Genomic DNA, 27250 nt, shown 5'->3' on the forward strand with positions numbered 1-27250 from the left:
CCATGTCCGCACGCGGGATACCGAGAAGCAGAATGTGTGAACTGAACTGCTACGCCACCAGGCCGGCCCCTTCCCTGGGATTTTTGAACTGGGGGCCGAAGGCTGGTTGATATGAGCTTTGAAGCTGCTGGGCGCCATGTTTCTGTGGTGTGGAGAATGAACGCTGGTCCCTGAGAAAAATGCTGACTTGCAGAAGGTCAGAGAAGGTATAGAGGACCCTGGCTGCCCTCAAAACCTTGGTTCGATGGCCCTGAAGCCCAGAGACACGTCTATCCTTCCTTGTTTGGCAAAGTGGGCCAATTTAGTTCTCTTTTGGCCTAAGTTCCAGCAAACTTGGTTTCTGTCAAGCTTAAAGACCAACATAGACCTAAATAGTCATGGTCCCTCATCACAGACACTGGAATACACACACACATACACCTTCCTCATACACATTTGCTTGTAGACACACTCAGTGTATGGACACACCACATACACAGATCCAGACATCCCACTTCAGTGCTCGTGTCTTTATTTCTGGATGATACAAAATAATAAACTTAAAAAACACCCAAATCAAACACCCTAAGGGCTCTCCCAAAGCAATGTGACCCCTCTTCCCACCCTGATAAATAGAGACTTCTGTCAGTCCACCCTCCCGCCCCCATAACCCCCTCTGCTATAGATATACTCTGGGTATATATTACTCTACTCGGCAATAGACATCTCCCGAAAATAGAATTCCAGCCCTACCACCTGCCTCAACTCCGGCCCCATGTCCCTGGGACCACCACCCCCACTTCAGACCACCCGCCACTGCAGCACACTGGTGTCCTTGCCCCCCGTGGTCAGGACCACACTGTCATCCCACAAGAAGGCCACATTCGTCACATGGCTGCTGTGTCCGCCGTATTTGTGGCTGGAGGCCTGCGATAGGGAACAAAAAGTGAAAGGAGTTCGTCTGTCTTGTTCACCACTGCCTCCCCTGCGCCCAGGTACACAGTAGGTGCTCAATAAATATGTCTTGAGTTAATAAGGATCAAAGAACCGAAGATCCCAGAATTGCCGAGGCTCAGAGCTTTAGCACTACAGATTATGAAATTCATCAACTTTCAGGTTAAGAAAGACCCTTGGGATCAAACCACCGCCCTCCTGTACAGATGGGGAAACTAAGGCCGAGAGAGGGCTGCCTCAATCTTGCCTGCTTGTTACCTCCACCCTGCAGCCCCCCAGAAGGACTCACTCGAGGCTGACAGCAGGGGTAACTAAACAGGTGGACTTTGCCAAAGTCATCAGCTGAAACCAGCAACTTCCCATCGTGGGAGCGGGCCACAGCGTTGATGTCGGTGCCATCGGCTCCCTCGGACCAGATCCCTGTGGGCAAGATGGGGAGTAGGGGGTGGTAAGATGTCAGCTGGGGCCGTGGACCCCCCCGAGGCGAACAGGCCCCAGCCCCAGCACCCCGGCCTTCATCTCACCGAGCCCATCTCTAGCCAGGATTGAGAGTTGGAAACAAATGCACATCTTATTGTGTCCCTCAACTGCTCAAAACCTTTCCGTGGTTACCTGGTGGCCTCAGGAGAAAGCCCAGGCTTCTCACCATGACTGCCAAGCTCTGCCTGGCCTGGTCCCCCCCACTGCTCCAGCCTCAACCTCATCAGTGCTCCCCTTGAACTCTGCAATAATTGAGCCATCCTGCCTTCCTGCATTGCTCCAAATGCCAAGCTCTGTGTCACCTCTGGGCTCTTGCACGTGCTATTATTCCCTTTGTGTAGAGAGGGAGAATGTATTTCCCCATCCTCCAGGTCCAGCTTGCATGTCCCTTCCTCCAGGAAGCCCGCCCTGACTCCCTCCCAGGCTGAGCCACATGCCCCCTCTGGCCTTCCTTGTCCCAGCCCGGTCTACAATTGGGTTGTCTAGGGACAGATCTGTCTCTTCCACTGGACTGTAAGGCCCAGGATGGCAGAGCCAGGGCTGTCATGGTCACCATGGTGTCCCAGCACTGCCTAGCCCAAGGCTGGGCACGGAGGTTTCAGGGAGTATGTGTTGATTGCATTGATGCCTGAATGAATGGGTGGCTGGGACACTGGCAGTGTGAGTCTCTCTGCGCCAAGTGTCACCACCCATTTGGTCTCATTTCATTACAGCTCCAAGGGACCTGAGCAGTCACCTCACTCTACCCTTTCCTCTTACACAAATATTACCCACATGGGTAAGGGAGTGAGTTTCCCGTCCTGGAGGTAATCAACAAGAGAATGTGAAAACCACCAGTCAGGGATGTTTCTTGGAACTCCTGTCTTCAGTGGGACCTCCCTCATTCCAGAACTTACCAAACACCCCAAACCCCAGGACACAAGTAGCCGTGGCCCACTCCATGTTCCTCACAGCATCTGTACTAGTGATCTGCTTACAGGTGGCCGGGTCCCCTGTGGCGGAAAATGAGGGGAGGATTTCAGAGTGGAAAGAACTACTGACTCAACCCATCCATTGCACAGACAACGGATGCTGAGGTCCGAAACAGGAGGCCAGGGTCCCAGAGCTTATTCCACCTCTGCAGACTGGCTGAGGGGCACGATCCTGAGCCGTGACACCCCAGGGCCTGAGCAGGAGCATCTGCTTAGAAACCTGTAGCTCACCCATCCAACCAGGAAGGGGAGGAATTAATTACAAGTGGGGTCCACCACGGAGGAAACCAGAAGCAGGAGACCAACCAATCAAAATAGCCCCTGAATACAGAACCAGAGGAGAGAGACTTGAAGCCCCCGCCTCCCCTCCCAGAATTCAGGGAATTCTCTGCAAATCGCACATGCAAATAGGTAGGCTGAGGGGCCAGCCCGGTGGCACAGTGGTTAAGTTCCCACGTTCCACTTCTCGGCGGCCTGGGGCTCGCGGTTCAGATCCCGGGTTCGGACATGGCACCACTTGGCAAAAGCCATGCTGTGGTAGGCGTCCCACGTATAAAAAAAGTGGAGGAAGATGGGATCAGGGTCAGTCTTCCTCAGCAAAAAGAGGAGGATTGACAGTAGTTAGCTCAGGGCTAATCTTCCTCAAAAAAAAAACAAAAATAGGGAGGCTGAGGGAGGAACGCCTTTGGGTCTCGGAGAACTCACAGTACAGAATCTCGTAGTCCCCAGAATTGGTGACAAAGCAGCTGCTGTCATGGGCCCAATCCAGGTGGGTAATAAAGCTGGAATGGCCCTGGGAGAGGGAAGGGGTAGAGTTAGAGCTGGAGGGGACTGGACTAGATCAGGAAGGGTGGAAGGCAAAATACAGAGGCACGGTGAGAACACACGGGGGCTAAAGGATACACAAGTCTTTGGAGCATGGGGGCGGGGCCAGACTACGGGGGGCGGGGCCAGACTGATGGGCGGGGCTAGACAAAAGGGCTTAGAACACACGGGAGTTCAGGACATGTGGGCGGAGCTAGACACAGAGGGGCGGGCTTTGAACGCCAGAGGCTGGGCCACACAGAGGGTCCACTTAGAACGTGAGGGGGTGGGGCTACACAAAGGGGCGGGCTTAGGATCCAGGGGGCGGGGCCACACAAGGAGGCAGGCTTAGGACACGGGGGAGGGGCAGGGGGACATGTGTGGGCGGGGCTAAGACTCCTTGATGTGATCAGGGCAGAGTCAGTAGAGTCTTGAAGCTGTGCTCCCTTGAGGTAGAAAATTGGTTAATTCTGCATCCCCTAGACCGGGTGGCGGCGCAGGCTGGGGGCCGCTGCCCACTCACCGAGCACTTGCCCAGGCGGCTGACCTTGCGGCCGCCCTGGTCCACCGTGTACACGTACACCAAGTTGTCGTGGGAGCCCACGGCCAGGTACGCCCCGTCTGGGGGAGGGGGAGGGGGGCTATGAGGAGGCACCCAGGCTCCGCGCCCTCCTTTCTCAGCTTCAGCCCCCCCACTATCCCCGACTCTTCAGCAGTTCCAAGCTCCATCCCTGCTAGAGTCCTGAAGCCACCCCCAGATCTTGCCGCAGAGGCTCCGCCCCTTCCCCCTGCCAGTAACTCTGAGCCTCAGTTCCCCTACCTGGCCTCTCCAGGGTCCCGGGCCCAGCCCCTTACCTGGAGAGAAGCTGACCACGGAGATCTGTTCGTTGCCATCTGTGTGGATAGCCACCAGGTCATGGGTCTCCGTGTCCAGCAGCAGCCATCTTTAAGGAGAGGGCGTGGTTGGGGGAGGAGGGGTGAATGGATCTGGTAGAGAAGGGTGGCCATCTCGGGCCTGAAGGAAGGAGCTCAGAAGTGATTTGGGAGGGAGGCTCACTCCAGGGGAATGTTGGGAGATGAAGGCCCAGTAAACAGTCAGAACCTAATTAATGTTCTCTGTGGGCTTTGGGGCAGGAGGGAAGAGGGTGTGGTCAAGGGACAGTCCCCGGGGAGCAGAGACGCCCTCCCCACATGCCTTCCTCAGCTTTACCTGCCAGTGACTGTGCCCACCGCCAGGACAGAGCCACTGGGGTGGAAGCCAGCAGAGCGGGCGGGGTCCTGAGGAGGGAGAGAAGAGCCAGCGCTGAGAGCGGGGGTCCCCCATCCATCTGGCCACTCCCCTGCCTCAGAGCCAACTCTCAGCCTGGCATGAGGCCTCTTACCTCCCGCAGCTGCCCTCCAGGAACGCACTGCCCCAGACACCCTGGAAACCATCCCCCTTTCCTTAAACACGCCGCTCCAAGGGAAAACATTCCTGCTGCCACTGTTGATTTTGGATCCTTTGCTGCGCCTTCTCTAAATTCCCACCACTTGATTCATCCAAGATGGTTTCCTTAGGTAATTTTCTAGAAGCAAGACTATTGGGACAAAGAGTAGCCATATTTTTAAGACTTGATATCTAATGCCAATTTGCTTTCCATAAAAGCATATCAGCTTAGCACCAGGCATGTCCGAGTGCCTGTTTCCCCACATTTTTATTGAATACGCAGCACTGGGTATTACCCAGTTTTAAATTTGGGGGGCATCTTGGTTCACAGGCAATAGAGGATCATGGAATCAGACCTGGATTCAGACTGTGGCTCTGACATTTCCTAGTTATATGACATCAAACTACTTTCCCTGTCTGCCTCAATTGCCTTATCTGGCAAATGGGAATCAACACTTTCCAGGATTTCCTACTGCCTCGTGGAGGCTGTGGGGAGAAGTTAAAAGGACAACGCAGGGAAAGTGCTAAACGAGTTTTTCTGGGTGTGATCCACAGAGCCCCGTAATCGGATTAACCTGAGGGAGCTCATTACAAACGGCAGACTTCCGGTCCCAAACTCAGACCTCCTGAATCTGACTCTCTGTGCCTGGGTCTCAGGATTCTGTGTTTCTAACGACTCCCAGGGGATCCCAATGCCCCAGCAGACTGGAGAAGTGCTGTGCTGAGCTCAGGGCCTGGCATATCGTAGGTGCTCAATTAAGAGAACCAGGATGAGGATTATATACATGGCCCTAACCATTTCCGGGGTCTACCATCGCGATTCACAGAAGTCCAAAGGCCATCAAGTGTTCCAGGAGCAGAGAAAACCCTGGAGGGATTCCTGGAGCAAAGGCTCAAAGGGTGGTGTCGGGAATATGGTGGACTGACCTTCTAACTGCCCTTCCCATGCTGCACAGGCAGGGAGCTTAAAAACTACACTGCCCAGAATCCCTTGCAGCTCGGGTTCTACTGTGATTTGGTTCCCACAATCAGCTGTGCTTTTGTGCCCTGCAGAAGGCAGAAGCCCCACCCCTGCCACTTCTACCGACCAGTTGGGTTGTGAAAGCAATGAGACTTGCTATGCCAACGCCCCGGGAGCCGTCACTAGCCTCGTGCACACAAAGGCAAGGGCACAGAGTATCTGTTCTTGGCTAGCGCATATGTGGCCAATATTGGGTCACTTTAAAGCAAAACAGTCCAATAGAACCTTCTGCGATGTTGGAGATGTTCTATGCCTGCACTTTCCAATATGGTAGCCACTGGCCACATGTGGCGGCCGAGCCCTTGAAATGTGGCTAGTGCAACTGAGGAACTGAATTTTTAATTCTATTTATGTTTTCGAGTTAATTTAAGTTTGAATAGCCACATGTATGAGGCAGTGTCGCTGGAGCCAACAGTTCAAGCAGCCACAGCTTCCTGTTTCCTAAGTGCAGCTATGACAATAGCATTTTCTTGAATGGAGTGGTTCCTGACTCCCCACCCTCCTGCCTGTGGCGGAGGCCGTGGACCAGTCGGTTGTGTCGTGTTGATGCCTGGAGCCCTGACATGTTCTGTTCTGTGCTGTTCAAAGGGTATGTCGAGTCCCTTGTCCCCTTACCTCAATGCTCCTGCTCCACAGGGGCTGGTGGGACTCCGCACTCCACAGATGCACCAGCTTATCCTGCCCGCACGTCACAAACTGTGCCTGGCTGGGGTGCGCGGCCAGGCCCCACAGCTCCTCCACGTGGCCCTGGCGGAAAGGGGAGACGGCAGCATGGAGACCGCCCACCCAGGCCCTTTCCCCACGCGCCTGATGGCAGAAAGCCATGCGGGACCAGCGCCAGCCACACATCCTGCCCCACAGGTGACCCAGGGAAGATCCCTTCCCCAGTGTCTGAAGGAGGCCACCCACAGAGTGTGGCTCCAGGCAAATGGTGCCCCTCCCCCCAGCCTCTGCCCTCCAGGCTGCACAGTGGGAGGCAAGAGAGCATGGTGGGGAGCAGCCTGAGCTTGGGGGCCAGATGGTGCCCCCAAGAAGGCTGTGGGACCCCGAGGCGGGTAGTCAGCCTGGCAGGTCTGACCTCAGCTCTCTGGCTGTTACCGTCACCTGGGCAGGCAACTGCTCCCTGCAGCCTCAGTTTAATCCTCTGTAAAATGGGCCTGATCAGTGTACATGTCCCATGGCGGGGTTGTGCTCACGCAAACCATGGACGGAAAGTGTATGAGGCTGGTAGAGATGCTGCTCACAAAATGGAAGTGGCTATTGTTAATAACCTATTATTAATTAATAAATAATAAATAGCATCAATCATCAATATGAGTATGATTTATAGTAGCATAATAATTAATGTTACTAATTAATGTAATTCTAATAACATGTCACTATATTAATAATATACTTAATAAGATAGAGTATTGGTGATCTTATTAGGGGTCTCTTAGGTCCCTTCTTGGGACACCTGGAAATTCCTTCCAGCCCTTGTTTTTCTTTGTCTTCTTCCACAGAATCTAGAGCCAGAACAGGATCTAAAGGTAGCAGCCCTGATTTCCTCTAATCCATATGAGGGAAAATTCATGGCGGCGGTGAAGGAACAGGGACCAGGAAGCAATGAGTCATCTGGGCCAAGAGGTTTTGAGCGCTTACTCTGTGCCAGGCACCGTTGCTGCATACGAACCAACTCAGGAAATCCTCCTAAAACCCCATGAGGTTGGTTTGTTATTCTCCCATTTCATAGAGGCACAGAGAGGTTACTCACTTGCCTAAATCACACAGCTAATGATGAATGACAGGGCTGTGATTTGATCCCAGGCAGTCACGCTCTAGAATCCATACTCCTGACCACTATACTATACTGCCTATTGGTAGGTGGGTTTTTAACTGGGTGGGGGTAGGGTTTTGGCACACAGGAGGGAGGACTTCAGAGGACCTTCCCAGATCCCGGGAGCTGGAGACCTGGGAGGTGCGTGGCCTGAGGTGTATGTGGCCTGTGTGACAACCTGCCAGGGCACTTCCCAACAGCAATGGACACCGCCCTGATCAGAAGGGCAGGGGCAGCGCCTGGGGACCCCCTGCTATGCTGGCAGTTAACCCATTGCTGGCAGTTCTGGGAGGGGTCCTGGGTCGGCGTGGGGTGATGGAGCAGGAGCAGGTAAAGGGCAGACCAGTGGCGTTTGCCAGGCCAGAGGAAAAGGGATGGGGCAGGGAGGGGAGGGGACGTGGGAGTGGGAAGAAAGGACGGATGGATGGTGCCGGGAAGAGGAAAGATGGCTGGGGAGGCAGGGGGCGGGTGCAAGAGAGCTGCCCACCTGGATGAGCAGCGAGAAGCCAGTGTGGATGGAGCCCTGCAGGATGGAGTTGCGGGTGGTCCCCACGTACAGGGTGTCTTCCCGGCCCTCTGCCACAGTGCGGACAGGGCCGAAGTCCTCCGGGACCTGGGTGGGCCAGAGGGGAGAGGGCGGGCAGATGAGCATAGGATGCACATGGGGGTGGGGGTAACATGCCAGGGAGGGGAGGGTCAGCATTAGGGGCCCCAGTGGGATGTGGGGAGGTGTCCTCACCTTCATATGAGTCTCTCCCCCTCCTCACCTCCACCTCCTGCAGCTTGCTGTAGTCGGATCCCCAGAGGACCACTCGCCGATCACGGCCCCCTCCGGACACCAGCGTCCCGTCCCGCAGGGCGCAGAGCCCAAAGACGCCGCCATCGTGGGCGCCCAGCACGGCCTGTGTGATGCGGTTGCCACCTGCGGGGCGGCCGGGGCGGGGGTCAGCATGGGGAAGCTGCCCTGTACTGACCCCCAAAAGCAGCTCAAACGCTCGGGCCTACATCCAGCCATTCACCTACCTTTCCATTCTTCTATCCACCCTTCCACTCACCCATCCAACCATCCACCACCCATCTACTCCAACACCCTACCACCCTTCCGCTAAGCCGTCTAAACTAACATCTACCCATCCACCCATCCATTCACCATCAATCCACTTCTCATCCATTCATTCTGTCTTTCATCTGACTACCCAGTCATCCATCCTTCTATCCAAACATCCACCCATTTTCCATCGATTTTCCCATCCTTCTGCCCATTCACCCACGTATCCACTCATCTGTCAGTCTACCTATCCATTCATTCACCCATTAACCCATCCAATCAACAGTTACTTAACTAGCATTTACTCTGGGCCCAGCCTCATGCTGGGTGATAATGGCGACACACTGGTGAAGACAACCTCAGATCAGTTCCCTCCTGGGGCTCACAGTCCACTTTCGGAGACAGACCCACTACCAGTCCGTGACAACCCAAGGCGGTTGGGGCTGGGATGGGAAAACCCAGGAGACTGACTGTGGAACCCTACAGAAGGCACCCAGCCTGGTAAGTCAGGGAGGGCTTCCTGGCGGAGGAGACGGCTGAGCAAGGATCTGTAGGTTAAGTAAGAGCTGGCTAGGACAACAGAGGGTGGAAAAGTGTTCCAGGCAGAAGGAACAACGTGCACTAAGGGCAGAGAGTAGGAGGGAGCATGGATTATTTAGGGAACAAAAAGAAATCTGGTGTGACTAAATGTAACACGCAAGGGGCGAGAGAAGGCAGGGCCAGACCCCGCAGGGGCTTGATGCCTCGGTGAGGAACTTGGACCTTTTCTTGAGGGAACCGGAAGGAAGGACGGATTGGGCAGGGGAAGGACAGGGTTAGAGTTACCCTGGGTTCTGAGAAGAACCAGAATTGGAGGGGACCAGAGCGAAGGGCGCCAGACCAGGGAGGGGGGCGGGGCAGGGACTCGGAGGCGGGAAGCAGCATCCCTCTTTAGCTGCCATCCTTGAAGACTGAGATGCGATGCCACGTGTACCGACACCATCTTGACCCCTACGAGCCACCCGCCCATCCAACTCCCCAAAGCCCCCAGGCTGGACCCACTGGTGGGACAGGGGCTGCGGAAATTAATCAGAGCCAGTCTCTGCCCTCAGGGGCCTTACAGGCTTCGGGGAAAGACACGCTGCCAATTATTCTGAGCTTATTCTCAGCGGTCTGATCTCAAGGAAAGCTCAAAGCAACCCTGTGAGGGAGGTAGTGAGCTTATACCCATATTCCAGATGGGGCAACTGAGTCTCAGAAGGCACGTGACTCTCTGATGGCCCCATGGAGGGCACGCAGCACTGCTGAGACCCGAACCCAGGCCTGTCCAAACCCCAAACCCACTCCTCTCCCCCCGCCCCTGCCTGGGGGAACCCCCCAGGGTGCCGAGCTCCTCCAGGTCTGGAGAACTGGCACTTACAGCTAATTCCCGCCTCCCCCACAGTTAACAGGCAGGAAATTGAGGCCCAGAGAGGGCAAGGCTTTCCCCAAGGCCACGGAGCGACACCTGGCTCAGGCCTGTCTCCCATATACCCGTGTGCGGCGGGGCAGGTGGCCTGAAAAACCAAGCGCCCTCACTCCGCCCAGCTCAGCCTCTTGCTGGGTCTGGGTCATTTCCCTTCTCTGGACCCAATGTTTTTCATCTGTGAAATGGGAATAATATTCGGTCCAGCCTTGAAGAAGGAGCATAAAGTACGCGAAAGCAAAAGTACTCAGGCCCAAAAACGCACTCATTTCTTCCCACTGTCCACCGGCTGGGACAACCCATTCATTCCTTTATTTACAATTCACCCAAAGGCCGGGGCAAGCTTTATTGCTCCCATGAGCCTTGGCTGGGACAACCCATTCATCCATTGGTTGGGACAACCATTCATTCATTTGCTCATCCATCCATTGGGAAGCCAATCAACTCATATATTCATTCAGTAATCAATGTACTTCCTGGGACAATCCATTCTTCACAACACATGAATCCATTGGTTGAGCTAACCATTCATTCATTCCTTCCTTCTTTGCCTGGGAAAAGACCTATTCATTCATTCTCAAAGTCATCCATTAGGGGCCCACCATTCATTCATTTAGTTATCCGTTACCGAACCATCCCCCATGAAGGAGGGCAGCACACTCATTTACCCATTCCACCATCCACTGACAGGACAACCCTTTCCTTCATTCATTCCCTTATTCATTCATTCATTGCTCTGGGACAAACAACCTTTCCCTCTAGCCATCCACAACGGGGTTAACCCACTCATTTGCAATTCAAACTGGATCCCCAACCTTCGGTTGGCAGAGGACAAGGGTGGGCAATAAGTAAAGGTTTCATGGGGCTGGGACACTGGAGCGGAGCCTTGAAGGCGAGGTCGGAACTGGACAAGGAAAGATGTAGCCTGTTTTATCACGCGTTCCACAGCGGCAGGGTCAGAGGAAGGGGGCCAGAGCAAAAGGGGGTTCGGGACGACACAGGTGGGGTGACACTGACCTTTGCCCCAGACATAGAGGTTCCCCCCAGAGTCCCCGGTGACCACATCGCCGCCCTCCAAAAAGGTCACACACAGCACGTACTTCGGTTTCTCGTGTTTCTGTGGTGGGGGAGAAGGAGGTGTCACTGAAGAGAGTGGCCACCCAGTGCCCATCCATCCTCCAGGACTGTGGTCCCGGCCCCCTCCACGCTTCCGGGTGAGGCCCTGTGTGGAGCACCACCATCTGCAGCCCGCCTCCATGTAGCGCTGGCGTCGCCTACAGTTTCTGACCATCCTCTCTCCCTTTCCCAGCCCTGGACCACGTCCCGCCTCCTCTCTCTCCTCCCTCACTCTGTCTCCCTCTCTGTCCTCGGTTTCCCCTGCTGTCTTCCCTTTGGGCTCCCTCCCTCTGCCCCGCCCTCTCTCCTCCCCTCCCTGTCTTCGGTCTCTCTCTAGGTCCCCTTCCTGCCCTCACTCCGCTTCTCAGTGTCTCTGTTTCATCTCTGTCTGCGCCTGGTCTTCTCAGGGCCCCTCTTTTTGGGGTGGAAGCCCCAACTCTCACCAAAGGCAGCGGGAGCCCCGTCTGAGGTGCCCCTGCGTCTCCCCTCCCAGGCCGTCTGAATCCCGCTCAGATTCTCTGTCTCGGTGCCCGTCTCTCTCGGGCAGCTGGCCTCTGACTCTCTGTGTTTATCCATAATATCAACAACCTCAGCACCCGTGCACTGAGCATCTACTATCTGCTAGGAGCTGCTAGCTCTTCATCCCATTGGTCCTCACAACCTCGAAGACTTAAGAGGATCATCCTCCCGGAATGAACAAGGAAGCTGAGACCCAGGGGCGACATCTCAGCATCCCCACAATCCCCAGCCTCTGGGACCCTCTGGGGCATCTGGCTGTCTGCCCGGGTGTCCCTGCCTGCCTCCTTCAGGGCCAGCCCGTCCCCACAGCCCTGGCACTCACCTCAAAGAGGCCCTGCCGCTTGCTTAGGCTGCCCCCCTCCAGGCTCCAGAAGTAAATGTGGGACTTCCCGCAGGTGATGAGCAAGGTGGGGTCTGTGGGGTGAAAGGTGGCCACCAGCACGGCCTCGTTGGAGCACTTTGGGGAGTGGGGAGATTCTGAATGAGGACCTCAAAGCCACCAGGGGGGGCCACCACACCCACCCGGTGGAGGATTGCCCTGTACAGCTGTGTGGGTTGCGCACTGCACACTCTACCTGCCTGTATCTTTCCTATATGAGCAAACTAAGGTATGGGAGGCAGGGCCAGCCAGCAAAGCATTATTGCCTTCTTTATCAACATAACAGCAGACACTTGGAGAGCCCGACTCTGCACCAAGCACTGGGCTAAGCTGTTTACATCCATTAACTCCTTTAACCCCACAGTACCCTGTGAGGGGAGGCTCATTAGTGCCTCCCTATGACAGATAAAGAAGTGAGGCTCAGAGAGGGAAAGTCACTTGCCTAAGGCCACACAGCCAGGTAAGAGTCATGTCCAGAATCAACTCACCTAGGTCTGGCGCCAGAGCCCAGCCTCTCAACCACTTCTCTCTCCCCAAACCACAGGCCCCGTTCCAGAACCTGGGTCTCCTCCCCCTCGCCCAGAAGAGGCGTGTGACCTTGGGGAAGGAGCTCTCCCCTCTACCATGGCTCAGGTTCCTCATCTGTGAAATAAGCCACCACCCAGACATGCAAGTCAAAGTCTGTCTAGACATCAGAGGGCCGTAGAATTGGCAGCCAACTCATAGAAACACTTCTGTAGACGCAGGTCACCCACCCCGTTTCCCAACATCAAAGCCAAGGCCCTACCAGGAAGATGCTACCCAATTTACAGATGAGGCAACCAAGGCTCAGAGAGGGCAAGCCACTTGCCCAAAGTCACACAGCCAGCAAACAGCAAAGCCAGGACTCGAATGTGGGTCTATCTGATTCCAGACTCTTAACCTCTGAGATCTGGCCAGTCCCACAGGGGCACCCCAAGGAGAGGGGATGAGAACGGTCACCCCACCTTGCCATCCACCACCTTGGCCTCCTTGGCCCAGTCCCACACGGACAGCATGTGGTCGTTGGATTCATCCACCGCACAGAGCAGGTTGCCTCCATTCTGGGAGGAGGAGAGAAGGGGAGAAGAGGGGCAAGTGGGTCAGGATCCATCCCCTCCCAACACCTTGCCCGCTGGGGCATCCGCCGCTCAGGCCTGTTTGAAGACTTTCAAAGGCCCTGGCCCCCATCCAGGGGCCATACCCACATTTTAGAGGGTTTTTTCTAATTTTCCCTTGGAAATGACTCGTCCCTAAGAAATTCATCTAACTGACCCTCAGCTACAATTTCTCTGCAGCCATCACACAGTCAGGAATTCTCGCTGAGAGCATCGAATCTTCATTTTCATACGGAAGGACTTTTATGTGTAGGAAATGAAATAATAAAGTCGCCATAATTTTTTTACACCTTTAGTGAAGCCCAGGTTACTTTTGATTTCGCAGGGTTTTTACTCCTCCCCCCCCACGCCCCCCGACGAACTTCGGCAAAAAATAGCTTTTTCCCCCCAAAGCTCTGAGATGTCTCCCTAGGCCTCAGAAAGCCAGCGAGGCTCTGCTGCGTAAACTATCTGTGGGGGGTTGTTTTTATTCGCCGATCCGTTGCAGACCAATACTTGGGTAAAATATGATAAAAATGCCAAAATCTGATTTGTGTTTTTTAAAACCCACCAATCACACACGTGGACGTTGCGGGAATGTCAGACTTCTCGACAAATTCCTAAAGGCTTACTCTGGAATTCTGTACTTAGCTCCGCGTCCCACCAACACCCATCTGAGACCGTGCAAGGAACAGCGCGGCTTCAAAATGCCTAAGGGATAAGGACCCTTCCAGGAGGAAAGGTGGTGCGAAAACTAACGTGACAGCACGAACGGATCGAAGGGGATCACTGAGGACTTTGGGGGCAACCAACAGATGGAGCCCTGGAAGGGGGCGTGGCCTGCGCCCATGACGTCACAAGGAAGGCGTGGCCTCCATCCCAAAGGGGCGGGTGAGGGCTGGCATGGCACTTACGGATTTGGAAAAGCCCACACAGCACACGGCTCTGTCAAACACCCCCAGGCCCAGCACGTGCAAGGTGGAGAGGGAAACTGAGTCCCAGATGCGCACGTGGGGTGGCAGCGGCTGCAGGAAAGAGAAAAAAGCCTGTTTCCTGGGGAGCCCGGCTGCCTGGCCCCCGATATCCCATCCCAGGTCCTGCTGCCTCCACTCTGTTACCTTCCCCTCCTTGGTGGTGCCCGCCACCTGTCCAGTGGCGATGGTGACCATATCCGGGTGGACAGCCAGGCTGAGGAGAGAGAGGCCAGATGGGCAGGGCTCAGGGAGGGAGGGACCCCTCCGGCAGCAGGCCACGATCGGGATGCCTGGTTATTCATGCCACAAGTTGGCTGAGTGAGTTATTTAGTCGATCAACAGTTACTTAGTCCTTCAGTAGCAATAAGGGGATATTCTCTGGGTACCAGGGCTCAGAAGCAAGACTCAGGCCTGGGGTCTCTAATTCAAATGCCCACGGGGCACAGGCCTGTACTACAAATGGTGGCCAGGAGACTGCGGCCACTGAAAGGGTGGCCACGACAGGGCTCCAACAGGCTGCGGGACCATCTAGGGTGCCAGCTCGGAGTTTCCAAATTAAGTGAAAACTCCAGGCATTTGAGTGAGTCCCCCGGCGTTTGACATATTGATGGTCAGTCCACATTGTCTCCCCTGAATTCAGCCTGTAGGCTGAGCCCCACCGCCCCTAACAGCATCCGGAGCTCTCTGGCGTCCCCTCCCAGGCCTCACCATTTGATGTCATCGTTGTGCCCCAGGTAGTGCCGCTGCCTCTGCTCCTCCACACTGTACAGCACGGCCACGGAGGCCACAAAGTACACTATCTCCCCCGTGGGCAGCAGGTAAAGGTTGGCCCGGCAGTCTCGGCCGCGGTAGCCGTAGCTGGAGATGCCCGGGCCGGTTAAGGAGCCTGTTTTGCATCGCACGTGCTGACGGACGACCGGATTCAACAAGGTCATCGGAGCTAGGTTTTCCTCCTTCCACTCCTACACTTGAGGGGGGCTGAATGATGGTACCCCCAAAAATATGTCCACCAAAATATGTTCCAACCCTCGGGACCTGTAAATGTGACCTTGCTTGGAAAAGAGCCTGAAGATGTAATTAAGGATCTCAAGATGAGATCATCCTGGACTATAAGGGTGGGCTCTCAATCCAATGACAAGTGTCCTTTTTATTTTTTTTTTATGGTAAGGAAGACTGGCCCTGAGCTAACATCTATTGCCAACCTTCCTCTTTTTGCTTGAGGAAGACTGTTGCTGAGCTAACATCTGTGCCCATCTTCCTCTATTTTGCACGTGGGACGCCACCACAGCATGGCTTGATAAGCGGCGTGTAGGTCGGCACCTGGGACCCGAACCCACAAACCCTGGGCCGCCAAAGCAGAGCGTGCAAACTTAACCACTTTGCCACCAGGCTGGCCCCCAAGTGTCCTTTTAAGAGACAGAGAGGAAAAGACATGACACGGGGTGGAGAAGGCCAAGTGAAGACAAGCAGAGAATGGACTGAAGCGGCGACAAGCCAAAGAATGCCAAGGGTTGCCAGCCGCCACGAAAAGCTAGGAGACAGACGTGTTACCAATTCTCCCTCTGAGCCTCTGGGGGGAGCGTGGCCCTGCCAACACCCTGACTTGGGATTTCTGGCCTCTAGAATTGTGAGAAAAGATTTTTCTGTGGTTTTAAGCCATCAAGTTCGTGGTAATTTGTTACATCAGCCACAGAGAATGAATATAACCTCCTGTCCGCCCCCTCCCCCCAGAAGGATTTTGTTAAAACTTCTTAACACCAAGACAGCTCAGAAGCTTCCCAAGGGTCCCATCTCACTTAGAGCAAAAATCATAGTCGTTGCAAAAGCCCAGGCACGAGGCCTGGCCTGATCTGGGCCGTGGTTCCTCGCTCAACTCCAGTTACACCAGCCTCCTCCCTGTTCTGACCTCAGGGCCTTTACACCTGCTGTTCCCTCCACCTAAGTATTCCTCCTCCTCACCTCTCCATGGCTCCTCACCTCCTTCAGGTCTCTGGTCAGCTCCTCAGAGAGGCCTCCCCTGCCCAAGCTGTTTAAAACTGCAAACTCATGCACCCTCACTGCCCCCTCCCCCAGTCCCCTTCATATTTCTGCAATGCACACATCAGCATCCCACATGCTGTTTAACTTATTATCTGTCTCCCCATCTAGAATGTCTGCTCCATGAGGGCAGGGATCTTTGTCCATTTTGTTCACTGCTGGATCCCCTGCGCCCAGATCAGAGCCTGGTGGACAGCAGACATATGAATTCAGTTTCAGTATCTGTTGAAGGAATGGCTGACTCTCCCCCCACTGCCCCCGCATTTAGAACCTTCTGTGGCTCCCTAGTGCCGTCAGAGAAAGTCCAAGCTCCTCCCACTGGCCTGGTTGGCCCCTCCCTAGCCTCGGCAGGGCTCCTGCCCTCCCTTGCTCTCTGATCTTAGAGTGCCTCAAAATGCCAAGGTCATTACCCCCACCCCAGATCTTGCCCTAACCTTCCTCTGCCTAGTACACTCTACCTGCCCCCCTTCTCAGCTATGACTCCTCAGAGCAGCCCTCGGGCTCGCTTCCTCCACTAAGTGGACTCACCCCACTTAGTAACCATCTAGTCAGTTAGTTAACTGTCCCTATTCGCCACTGAGACTGAATTCCACGGTGGCCCAGACTGGACTGCTCTGTTCACTGCTAGAACTCCTCCTCTGGGAAGCCCTCCCTGACCCCCAGGCTGGGTCAGCTGCCCCCTCGGGGTTCCCTGGTCCCAGCCCTGCCCACTGTGTGTTGTCCCTGTCAAGAAGCCCGTCCCTACACCAGACTGTGAGCCCGAGGTGGGCAGACCCTGTCATGGTGACAACTGGGCGCCCAGCCTTTGGCTCCAGACATTCAGAAAATATTTGAATGCGTGTCAACAGGGGTATCCTGACCCCGTAGAAACGGCTCCAGCCATAGTCATCTTAGACCTGGGGAACCTGAGGCCCGCCCTGACTTCTGAAGCGTCCGCTGTCTGTCATCTGATGCAGCCTGGCATGACGGCGTGGTGTTCGTTGATTCTCGTGAATATTTCCAGCTGCCTCGAAGAAGCGCTGGGCTCCAACATCCTTGCCTGCTCCAGAGTGGAAACCAAGGCCAAGAGAAGAGGACAGGGCCTGGGTCCCTAGGAGCCGAGCCCAAGCCACAGTGGGCTTTGTGGAAAAGGCTTCGGGCCCAGAGTCAGAGTTCTTGCCTCAGATCCGCTCTGACTCCCCAGGAGACGGCTCTGTCCCCACTCTCAGCCTCAGTTTCCTCATCTGGAAAGTGAGGGTGATAATTCCCAACCTGCAGGCTTCAGAGAGCTGTCAGAGGCCACTGGTGGCAAAAACACATGCCCAATTCTAGAAAAGAGAAGGATCCTATTATTCATCGTATTTATACGTAAAAGAATTTAGAGCAGCACCCGGCATATAAGTGCCCCATGACAATTAGTTAGGATCTTATCAATCACTGTTTATGGAGCACAGATTATGAGCTCAGCATCTTGACGCATAGTCTCACAGCCCCGTGAATCTGCGAGCATGACACCCATTTTACAGAGGAGGCAAGTGAGGCACAGAGAGGCAAGGTGACTTGCCCAGGGTCACACAGCCAGCCAGACGCCAGGCTGAGGTTTCAACCCACTTCTGCCAGGCTCCAGGACGGGGTTCTTAACCATTACCAACTTCTTCTGTTTCTCAAACACACCAAGCTCCCTCTGGCCACAGAGCCTTTGTACCTGCCACACTCTCTGTCTGGAACATTCTCTTTCTAGTTCTTTCTATGCTGGCTCCTAAGTACTCAATTCTCAGCTCCAAGGCCCTCTCCTCAGAGAAACCCAGTGACTCGCCTCCCGCAAGCTTCGGTTACTGTATTCCCACCATTTATTACTAACTGAAATTATCTTGTTTGTTTAATCGCGGGCTTCTGTGTCATCATGGATCTCCCAGAACACAGCTCGCATGCAGAAGAGAATATGACATACGGAAAGAGCTCAGCAAACATTTGCTGCTTAAATGAATCCGAAAAGGTCATTTTAGCCAAGCCCCTTCCTCTGCGCCCTCCTGAGTCCAGGAGGAGTCTTGACCCCGCAAGCCACCGAGGCCTGGGCAGAGGCACCTGTGATACAAAGCCTTCCCCACCCTCCTGCTGAAGCCCCACACCAGAAGGACTTCTGTCCCCTCTTGACCGGGGGGTGGTGGCGGGGGCGGGGAGGAAGGGTCTGAACCAGAAGGATACACCCAGTGCAGCTTGAGGCGGCTGGAAGGCGGCTCCGAGCGCGTGTCCAGGCTGTAGGTGGGCGCCAGCTCGTCCGGGATCAGCATGAGCACGGGGCGGCCCCTCAGGAACATCTTCACGGAGCCCTCCTCTGCTGGGACACGCCCCAGAGTTCAGGCGCTGACCCCAGCCCCCATCCCTATTTCCTCTCCCCTTCAGGCTTCAGTTAAAAAAAAAAAAAAAATAGGTGGGGAAACTGAGGCAAAGAGGCGACAGCTCAATGGCCAGGTCTCCCGACCTCCAGCTGCCAGCCCCTCCCCCTCTCCTCACTCACCCATGCTGAAGATAACTTCTTTGGTTTTGCTGTCCGGAAAGGACCAAAAAAAAAAAAAAAAGCGCCCTAATTAGCAGGCAGGTCAGAAAAGGGGAGAAAGGGCTCCCCCACCCCACTGCTCCCCGAGGAGTCTGCTGAGTAAGGGGGGCCGCGTAAGGAGCGCAGCGCTGCCTCTCTGCAGGCCGTGTGCTTTGCTCGGTTGATCTTGAAGAGCCTAAGACACAGGCCCAGAGAGGCAGTGAACGCCAAGGATCACACAGCACGAGGTGGCAGGGACGCAGTCCTGGAAGAGGGGAGTCATGAGGGACCCCTCCCTCCTTATCGGCACGGCTCTCCCATCGCTCCCCGCCCCCCAGTCCCCCAGTGCCCCACACTGCAAGCAGCAAGGGAAGGGGCGTGTCTCCACAGTCCCTCCGCCGGCGGAAAGGGCTGAGGTTCGCCGGCCTGGGTCTCTGGAGACCGGGGAGACCTGGGATCCAGGCTCCGGGAGTGCGGGGAGGAGGGGGTCTGCGAGAGGGTCTCACCCCGGTCCAAAGCTACTCATGGCGGCGGCCGGCGGAGCTTCGGGGCCGGGGGTGGAGCCGGGGCCAGCTCCGCCGCTTCCGGCCCTGGGAGGTGCCCGCGCCGCCGCGCCCTGCCCCGCCCTCCGCGGCTGACCCCGGGAGCCGGCTGGCCACGCGGTCTCAGGTCCCGAGCTGTGGGATCCTGAGACCAGGCTCTTTTGGGGGCTGGGGGAGAGCGTCGTTTGAGAACCTGGACTCGGGGGCGTGTCTGCCTGAGTTCAAACCCCAGCTCGGCCGCTTCCTCGCAGTGGGGACAAATTGCCCAACCTCTGCCTCCGTTTCCTCTTTTGAAAAATGGGGATAATAAAAGTACGTACCTCCCGGGGTGTTTGCGAGGGTTGAGTTGGCTAATAGATGTAAAGTGGCTGGAGTAGTGCCTAGCACATAGCGCTATGTACGTATTTGCTATTATTTGAGTGGGGTTGAAATGTGTGGTTTTTGACCCCAGTCCCTCCTTAGTCCGGCCCCCAAGCCCTGACCACGCCCACTGCACCGTGACTCCACCCTTGGGTTTTTGCTCCGCCCAGACCTTCAGTATGGCCACGCCTCCGGGGAGTTGACCACGCCCAACATTCTGATCACACCCACCTCTCCTTCCGATCCTGCCCCGGACTCAGTCTTTTGATAACTGACCGCACCCCCGGGGCCCTCCTCTCCGCCTCTGGTCTCTCCTTGCATTCTGACCACGACCACTTCCACGTGATCCACTCTCTTGACCCCGCCCCCTAAGATTTGACCACGCCTACCCGTGGCCCCGCCCAGCCTTCCAGCCACGCCCACTTTCGCCACGCGGTGCCCCAGGCTCGGCTCCGCCCCGCTACTTGCACCTGACACGCCCCCAGCAGGTCACAGCCCCAGGGACCCCTCCCACCCCAGGTCTGATTCCACCCAGGCTAACACTCTGGCCACGCCCTCAAATGCCAATCACGCCCCTCCCTCTGATTCCCCCAATTCCCTGCTGAAACTCCTCCGAGGCTTCCGCCCTGGCCCCAACCCTGAGACTCAGCAAGGACTTTCCTTTACCTTAATAGCCACGCCCACAAACCTGGCTCCTCCCTGATTTCTACTGTCACACCCGGGAGACCCCGACAGTCCACGGCTCCTAGGTTCTAGCCCAGCCCCTTAAGTCTTTGACCACGCCCCTGAATGTTGGCTCCGCCTTTCCAGGCCTTCCGCTTCGCCACGCTCTCTCAAGATTGGTCCCTCCCAACCCCCGGCACTGCCCTCGCATTCTGAACCAGATGACCCCGCTCTGGGTTATCACCTCGTGGCCTAGGGCATCGCCCTAACTTCCCCATCTTTCTCCATGCCCATCCGGGGTGCTGGCCCCACTCTCTGTGACATGACCCCGCCTCGGACACCTACCCTTCCTTTTTGGCGCTACAATTGCTGCTAGAGGATGTGGTGCGGCTTCGGGGGTCCTCTCGGCGCACGGAGGCGAGGCGCTCTGGTGACAAGTAGCGGCGGGCACTGCGAAGGGAGAGCACACAGTTAGGGTGGAGCCTGAGAGGCCAGCGGGCGAGTGCGGGAGGCTGAGAGAACGTCCCCGCACCTTCCACCGCTGGAGTTCGGGCACATGAGTCCATCCCTCTCCGTAAAAGCAGCCTCCGTCTTGGAGGAGGTTTGGGGGATCCTGGCTTCCGGGCCTTACCTGCGCCCGGAGGCTGCCTCCTTCTTGGGGGAAGATGGGGACGTGGCATAGCCGCCCACGCGCCGCGGTGGTCCTGAGCCATTGAGGGGCGTCCTGGTGGGAAGGCCTTTCAAGAGCTGACACACTGGAGGGGAAGGGTTAGAGGATAGAAGGTGAGTGTGAGATCCGTGCCCTGGTCCCCCCCCCCCATCTCACCCCTCCAATCTGGAGAAGATACCCGAGGCTGTGGTGCCCAGGCGCGGAGGCGCCCGGCCCTTGGGGGTGCCCCGCGCGCGCAGCGCAGCGCCCTGCTCTTCGCATGCCCGCAGGCGCCTCAGCGCGTCCGCCAGCGCCGCCTTTAGGACCGCCAGCTCGTCTTCCTGCAGCTGCAGCCGCTGCTCCAGCGCCGACACGCGGTCGTCCACCTCCATGCCGCTCGTGCCCGACAAATTATCATCTGGAAGGCCGGGAAGCGCTAGCTGCTGGGGTCACCCAGGCGCTCCAACGCGCCATGTGCCACTTTCGCCTCCCCGGGTCTAAGGGAGGCCAGCCACTCCCCCTTCCTCTCCCACAACCGGGGCCTGGCACGCTTGGAGATGAGCCAAGGAAGATGGCTCAGAGGGGGAGGAAATCCCCACCGCTCTCAGCTCTTGCCCCCACACTCCTCTCTGCCGCAGCGCCCTGGAGGTGTGACCTTAGGGAAGTCCCTTCCTCTCTTACCTTCTAAGATTCTACGAATCAAGAGCCTCTCGACTCTGGTTTTAAGATTCTATGACTAAGATGCTAAATATCTGTGAGTGATATCGACATTTTAAGAGTGACACCAACTTATTCCTAGTGACATCAACGTTCTAGAATTGATCTCCAATATTCTCTGACGAATCTCAACATTTCATCGCGGGTGCTAATGCTCCCTCTCTGTTTCTAAGACTTTCCCAGCCAAAAGATCCCGCCTGGTCCTCTCCCCTTCGCGCTCTCTCCTCACCAAGGGGTTCGACCCCAGAGCCCGCCGCAAGGACAGAGTTTCTGCGGCCCCTGGCGGCGGACTTGGGGGTTGCAGGTAGCGCATCGCAGACCCAGGAGACCCACGGGAGGGAGAGGCGGGCGGGGATCTGACACCCAAACTCTCTTCCCAGCTGGAGCTTCTCTCTTCTGTTCCCTTCCTTTATTTCGCTTCTACACCCCACGCCCCAGATTCGGCTCTCCCTCTCCTCTCCAGCCCATAGGTACCGCCAAATAACTCCTCCACCGCGCCCCCCATCGCCCATTTTCCAAAAGTGGGAGGGCGGAGGACCGAGATGGTCCGCCTCCCCTCTTCCCTCCCAGACCACTCATACCCAGACTCATTGCTGGCCACAACCGAGGACGCCCTGGCTCCCAGCCGGGTGAAAGTAAAGGTGGTAGCATTAACAGAGACGGGGCGTAGAGGTCGCAACTGCCATCCCGCGTCTGTGGGCCGCCCCACCCGGCCGCTGGGCTCCGCAGTGCAGCCGTCCGTCCCTCCCCTCCCTCCCCCCGCGGCCCAATCGTCTGCCAGGCCTCGCCCGCCCTGCCCCCCACCCACTGCCGGACCTGCAGTGGAAGGTGGGGGCCTCCCGAGGTGGGAGGGGGAGCGCTGTCAGGACTCGGAACTCCTAAGAAGAGGGAATCCTGTCAGCATCACGTTTTGCAAAGGAGGAAACAGAACGGAGGTCTGGGCAGTGTGCAAAGACTCGCCAAATGTCACACAGCCAATAGGTGAGGGGCCATCACCTCTCGCTGAGCCCCCTCTCACTTACCATTAATACTCATACCCCCCACACTGAGATCTGTTGTAGTGAGCTCACATGTGGCAGGCTGTTCGTGGAAAACACTGAACACATTTCCCAGCTCGTGTGCTCAGCGAATACAGAATATAATTAACTATTATGATGGTACTTAACGCTCCGGGAACTCACAGTTGCAGTATTATACCCATTTGAAGAGGAAGGGGATTGAGGCCCAGAGAGGTGGAGTTACTTGTGTATGCACACACAGCCTTTCAGCAGCGGAACAGATCCTCCACCCAGGCTTGGGCACCCTGTCATTCCGCCTCTTAGAGGGGCAGAGGAAGATGCAAGGAGCGTCCTGGTCCTCTGCCAACTCCAGTGGTCCCTGGCACTGGAGTGTGTGGCCAGGGTAGGGGGCTTCAAACTGGAAGACAGTCCCTTCTCACGGCCCTCTGAGGGGAATGGAGGAGTTTTTGCCTTGGCCCTTCAGCCCCCACCCAGAGAGGCCAGTGTATTCTGAGGCCTTGGCCTGCCCCCCATCCCCCACCCCACCCCGCCCATGACTCAAGTCTTTGGTGCCTCCTGCCCATTCCCCCACCTTCAGCCTTTTTGCCCAGAGACCAGCCCCCACTTCTCCTCCAGTCTGCCCTCCCCTCTGCCTCCAGCTCCCCTCATCTGGGCCTGACACCCACCAATGGCCCTTCTGGTATCATACCCATTTGTCTAGGGAGAAGGGGTGATTCTAATGGGTGGGAGAGGCGGGGCCTGAGGATTTGGGGGGTACAGTGGAGGTAAAGTCCTCTGGTCGTCCTACCTGGTCCCACATCCAGCCAACAAGCTGACACCAGATTCCATCCTCCCCCTAATCTGTCTGTCCCTCCTCCAGGGAGAAGAGTGAGGGTCCCACGGGATCGAGAGGGGAGAGGGAGGGCAGAGCTCCAGACCTCCAGGCCTCCCCCCGCCCCTTTCAACCCCAAGCTCCTGAAGGTTCTGCCCCTTCTCTCCATCCAGCCACCTTGGGAGAAGGGGAGGGTGGAAGTGGGTGAGGGACTTCATCAGGGCTTCGGGGATCAGGGACCTTGCTCTGGGGTCAGGATCCCTCTGGGAGAGAAAGGGGATCTTCAGCACGGGGCGAGGATGGACACTTGGGAGGAGGAGGTTGGGGCAGGAGGAGATGGGTCCAGCCCTGAGCGGGGCCGGGGTCAGAACTGAGGAGGGGGTCTCACCGTTGCAGTATTGAAGCAGCGAGGACGTGTCGTAGAGGCCGCAGAAGGCCGGGCCGCGCTCCGCCATCGCCCCGCCACAGCCACCGCCGGCCCCCCCAGCCCCAGCCCGGGCCCGGTCGCCCCCCCAGGCCCTGCCTCCCGTTGCCATAGCAACACCCTTCGTTCCAGCATCCCCGGCTCGGCCCGCCCGGCATCAGGCGGCCGGAGCCGGGCCTGGCACCGGGGTCATCCCCCAGGATGTTCAGAAAGGGGGGTCGGGACACCCCCTGCCAGGCTCCCCAACACAATCCTCGGGCTGGGATTGGTTGCGCCGAGATCCCCTTCGGTACCGTCTGGTCCCGCCCACAACAGCGCGTATTCTCTCTGCACCCCTTCCTCGCCTGTTCAGGACCAATGAGAGCCTGTCGCGCAGGGCCCTCCTCCAATAGGGATGCAGAAGGATTGGAAGGGGCAGGGCCTTCCCAGCTTTTCAGCCTGAAGCGTAGCCCCCGGCTCTGAGGAAGATGGGGTGGAGGAAGACACTCCCACATCCCCAAAACCTTCTCCCTAATCTTTTAGTGCATTTCCCAAAAGCCCCTTTGCAAGACTAGAGCCGGACCCCTAGGGTCTCAAACCCGCCCTGATATCCACTCGCTCCGCCCTGGAACTCTTATTCTAGCCCAGTTCTTGAAGTCCTTGTTTATTCGATCTAGACCCGCCCCCGGGACTCTTAGCTCCACCCCTAGGATCCTGCGGGAGCAAAAGTTCTATTCCCGCCCCCAGAGCCTTTGGCACCGCCCCCTGAGCATCCGAGGGCTGTAGTCCCTCGCCCAGAGCCCTTGACCCGGCCTTTTTATAGGATTAGCTCCGCCCCCCCGAGTTTAGACTCCTCCCCCCGAGCCTGTGGTCCCTCCCTAACCTTTCCTTCCAGTTTTTTATCGACCGCCCCTTAGTTCCTCCCCGTACAGCCCTCATCTCCCACGACTTCACTATCCAGTCCGGGTTTTGGCAGAGGCCCGGCTGTGACGCCAGGACCGCTGGCGGTGTCTGTCAGAGCCGGCTCCGATGTTGGGGGAAGAGGGGAGGGTAGAAAACCTGACAACGGACTTTTAGAATAGTGGAGACCACCTTCCCCAAGTCCCCACGGAGGGTCAGCGCCTAGACATGCCCCAGACCCTATTTTATAGGCAGGGGAAGCGATCTCAAAGCGGGAAGAGATTTGCCTCTAGACACACAAGCAAGACCGTGAAAGCACGGGGCTATGGAACCAGATAGACCTCGGTTCGAATCCTGACTCCACTACTTTCTGGTTATGACCCTGAGCCTCAGTTTCCATACCTGGAAAGTGGGGGCTCCTGTCGTGTCTACCTCTTTCACTCATTTAAAAATGTTTACTGAATGCCTACTGGGTGCCAGGCCCTGCTCGAGGTGCTGGAGTTTCAGTAGTTTGTTCTCACTGATCTCGCGATTTGTGGAGAAGGTAAGCCACCATACACAAAACAAATAAATAATAACAGCTAACATTTATTGGGCCAGGCACTCAGTTATCTTCACCACGAGCCCTAGTTTCATCACCATTTTACAGATGAAGAAACAGGCAAGGAGCTGGTAAGATAATTTCAGATCTTGACATTATGGAGATAGGACAGAGCGATATGATCAGGGAGGGGAGGGCGAGGTTAATTCAGAGTGTGGGGCCAGGGAAGCTCTCTCTGTGGAAGAGACATTTGAGCTGAAATGTGAATGACAAGAAGGAAGCAATCACGCATGGAGTGCGGTGGGGGGAGCTTTCCAGGCAGAGGAAAGAGTAAGTGCAAAGGTCCTGAGGTAGGTATGAGTTAGGCATATTTCTGGGGCAAGAAGACTGGCAAGGATGGAACTGCAAGGGAGAGGAGAGGGGGAGGTAGATGGGGTCAGGAAGGTAATGGGCCCCACAGATCTTGTAGGGCCTCAAAGGCTGTGGGAAGATGTATGTTATTTGTCACTGTGTCCTCCATGAGCCCCAGTGAGGCCACTGATGCAAATCACACATGACTACAGTGACTGGCACATAAGTGGTAGCAACCCCTATTCACTTCCCAGTGAACACCTACCATGGAAGGGACCAAGATCAATAGTGGGTTCAGAGCAATGAGCGAAATAGACGTGGGCTGTTATCATTCTGTGATGATAACTGCTTGTGTTACTGATAAAAATGAAGCAGGAGTCAGGTTTTCTGCCTCCCATGCTCCAGCTTCTCCCACCTCCCATCCCGATCCATGAGCTCAGATTTTAGCAGAGGAGAAGTCAGACGCCTACCTACAGGACTCCGCAGCCAGCTGCACTGTACCAGGAACCGTCCCGGGAGTGTCCCCGAGGACCGTGGGAGCCCAGGGGAGTTCAGGTCCTCCGGGCTCCATGTGTTGCGGGAGGGGAGGGGGGAGCCCCGGTGTGGACGAAGGAGCCACAGGCAGAGGAGTGTAGGCTGGTGCGGGTGACACACAAGGACCAGTCAGCCCTTGCCCTCGAGGTGTCAGGATCCATGTGAGCCCGGTGGCTTTGCCACCAGTAGCTTGGCTTTTCCTTTTCTGCAAAATGGGAGCCAACCCAGCACCGGCTTCCCAGGGGAGGAGAGCGGGTGCAGTGAGCTCCTGCCTGTCAAGCGCTTAGCACAGTGCTGTTTGGGTACAGCGAACGGAGCTAGCTTTATGACAAGCGCTTTTTTTTTTTTTTTTTTGAGGAAGATTAGCCCTGAGCTAACATCTGCTGTCAATCCTCCTCTTTTTGCTGAGGAAGACTGGCCCTCAGCTGACATCCATGCCCATCTTCCTCCACTTTATACGTGGGACGCCTGCCACAGCATGGCTTGCCAAGCGGTGCCACGTCCGCACCCGGGATCCGAACTGGCGAATCCCGGGCCGCCGAAGCAGAACGTGCAAACCTAACCACTGCACCACCAGGCCGGCCCCAGACAAGTGCTTTTGCAGGGAGATGTCAAGGCCTGGAAGACAAGAGTGGAGAGAGGGCGGCTCCACCAGGAGGGAGGGGACAGGACCCACGGTCTCCCTTCATCTCTTCTCTGCCTCTAGGTTTCCTGCTCCAGGCCACTTTTCTCTCTCATCTCTGTCTGTCCGTATGTCTCTGTATGGAAACTGGGCCCTTGATCCATCACTTATGAGCTCTGTCACCCTGAGCAAGTTACTCCCCCTCTCTGAGCCTCCGTTTCTTCTTCTGGAAAATGGGGATGAGGATACCTCTGCTGCAGGTCTGTTAGGAGGATTAAGTGAGATGCAGACACATAAAATGCCCGAGATATGGGACCTATTATTGTTATTCTCATTATTACTGTACTATTACTTCTGATCTTGGACTCCGTTTTTCTCGGAGCCTCTGTTTTCCTCTTTCTGACTCTTCCTTTCTTTGTGTTTCTCTTTCTGCCTCTCCTTCTGTCCATCTAGCTCCCTATTTGGGTCTATGCCTGGGCTGGGAGCCCCTTGAGGGCCGGGCAAGGGCCAGCCACATCCCCAGCATTGCCAAGTCCAGGG

General features: G+C 56.3%; 1 protein-coding gene across 1 annotated transcript; it reads right to left on the reverse strand.

The window, feature by feature from the left end:
• Positions 1–494: 494 nt before the first annotated feature.
• Positions 495–24050, reverse strand: EML2 (EMAP like 2). Its single transcript, XM_070632983.1, is given in 23 exon segments — positions 495–906; positions 1223–1353; positions 2310–2405; positions 3090–3177; positions 3712–3809; positions 4044–4132; positions 4399–4466; positions 6251–6382; positions 7939–8064; positions 8219–8373; positions 10961–11060; positions 11901–12035; positions 12944–13039; positions 13987–14097; positions 14191–14260; positions 14755–14904; positions 18268–18397; positions 18581–18609; positions 20509–20613; positions 20795–20918; positions 21012–21230; positions 23748–23870; positions 23873–24050. Coding segments are annotated over 23 exon segments (2547 nt in total). The 5' UTR covers positions 23919–24050; the 3' UTR covers positions 495–780.
• Positions 24051–27250: the final 3200 nt, after the last annotated feature.

Source organism: Equus przewalskii, chromosome 9, assembly GCF_037783145.1.
Source record: "Equus przewalskii isolate Varuska chromosome 9, EquPr2, whole genome shotgun sequence".
In the NCBI taxonomy this organism is placed as follows: Eukaryota; Metazoa; Chordata; class Mammalia; order Perissodactyla; family Equidae; genus Equus; species Equus przewalskii.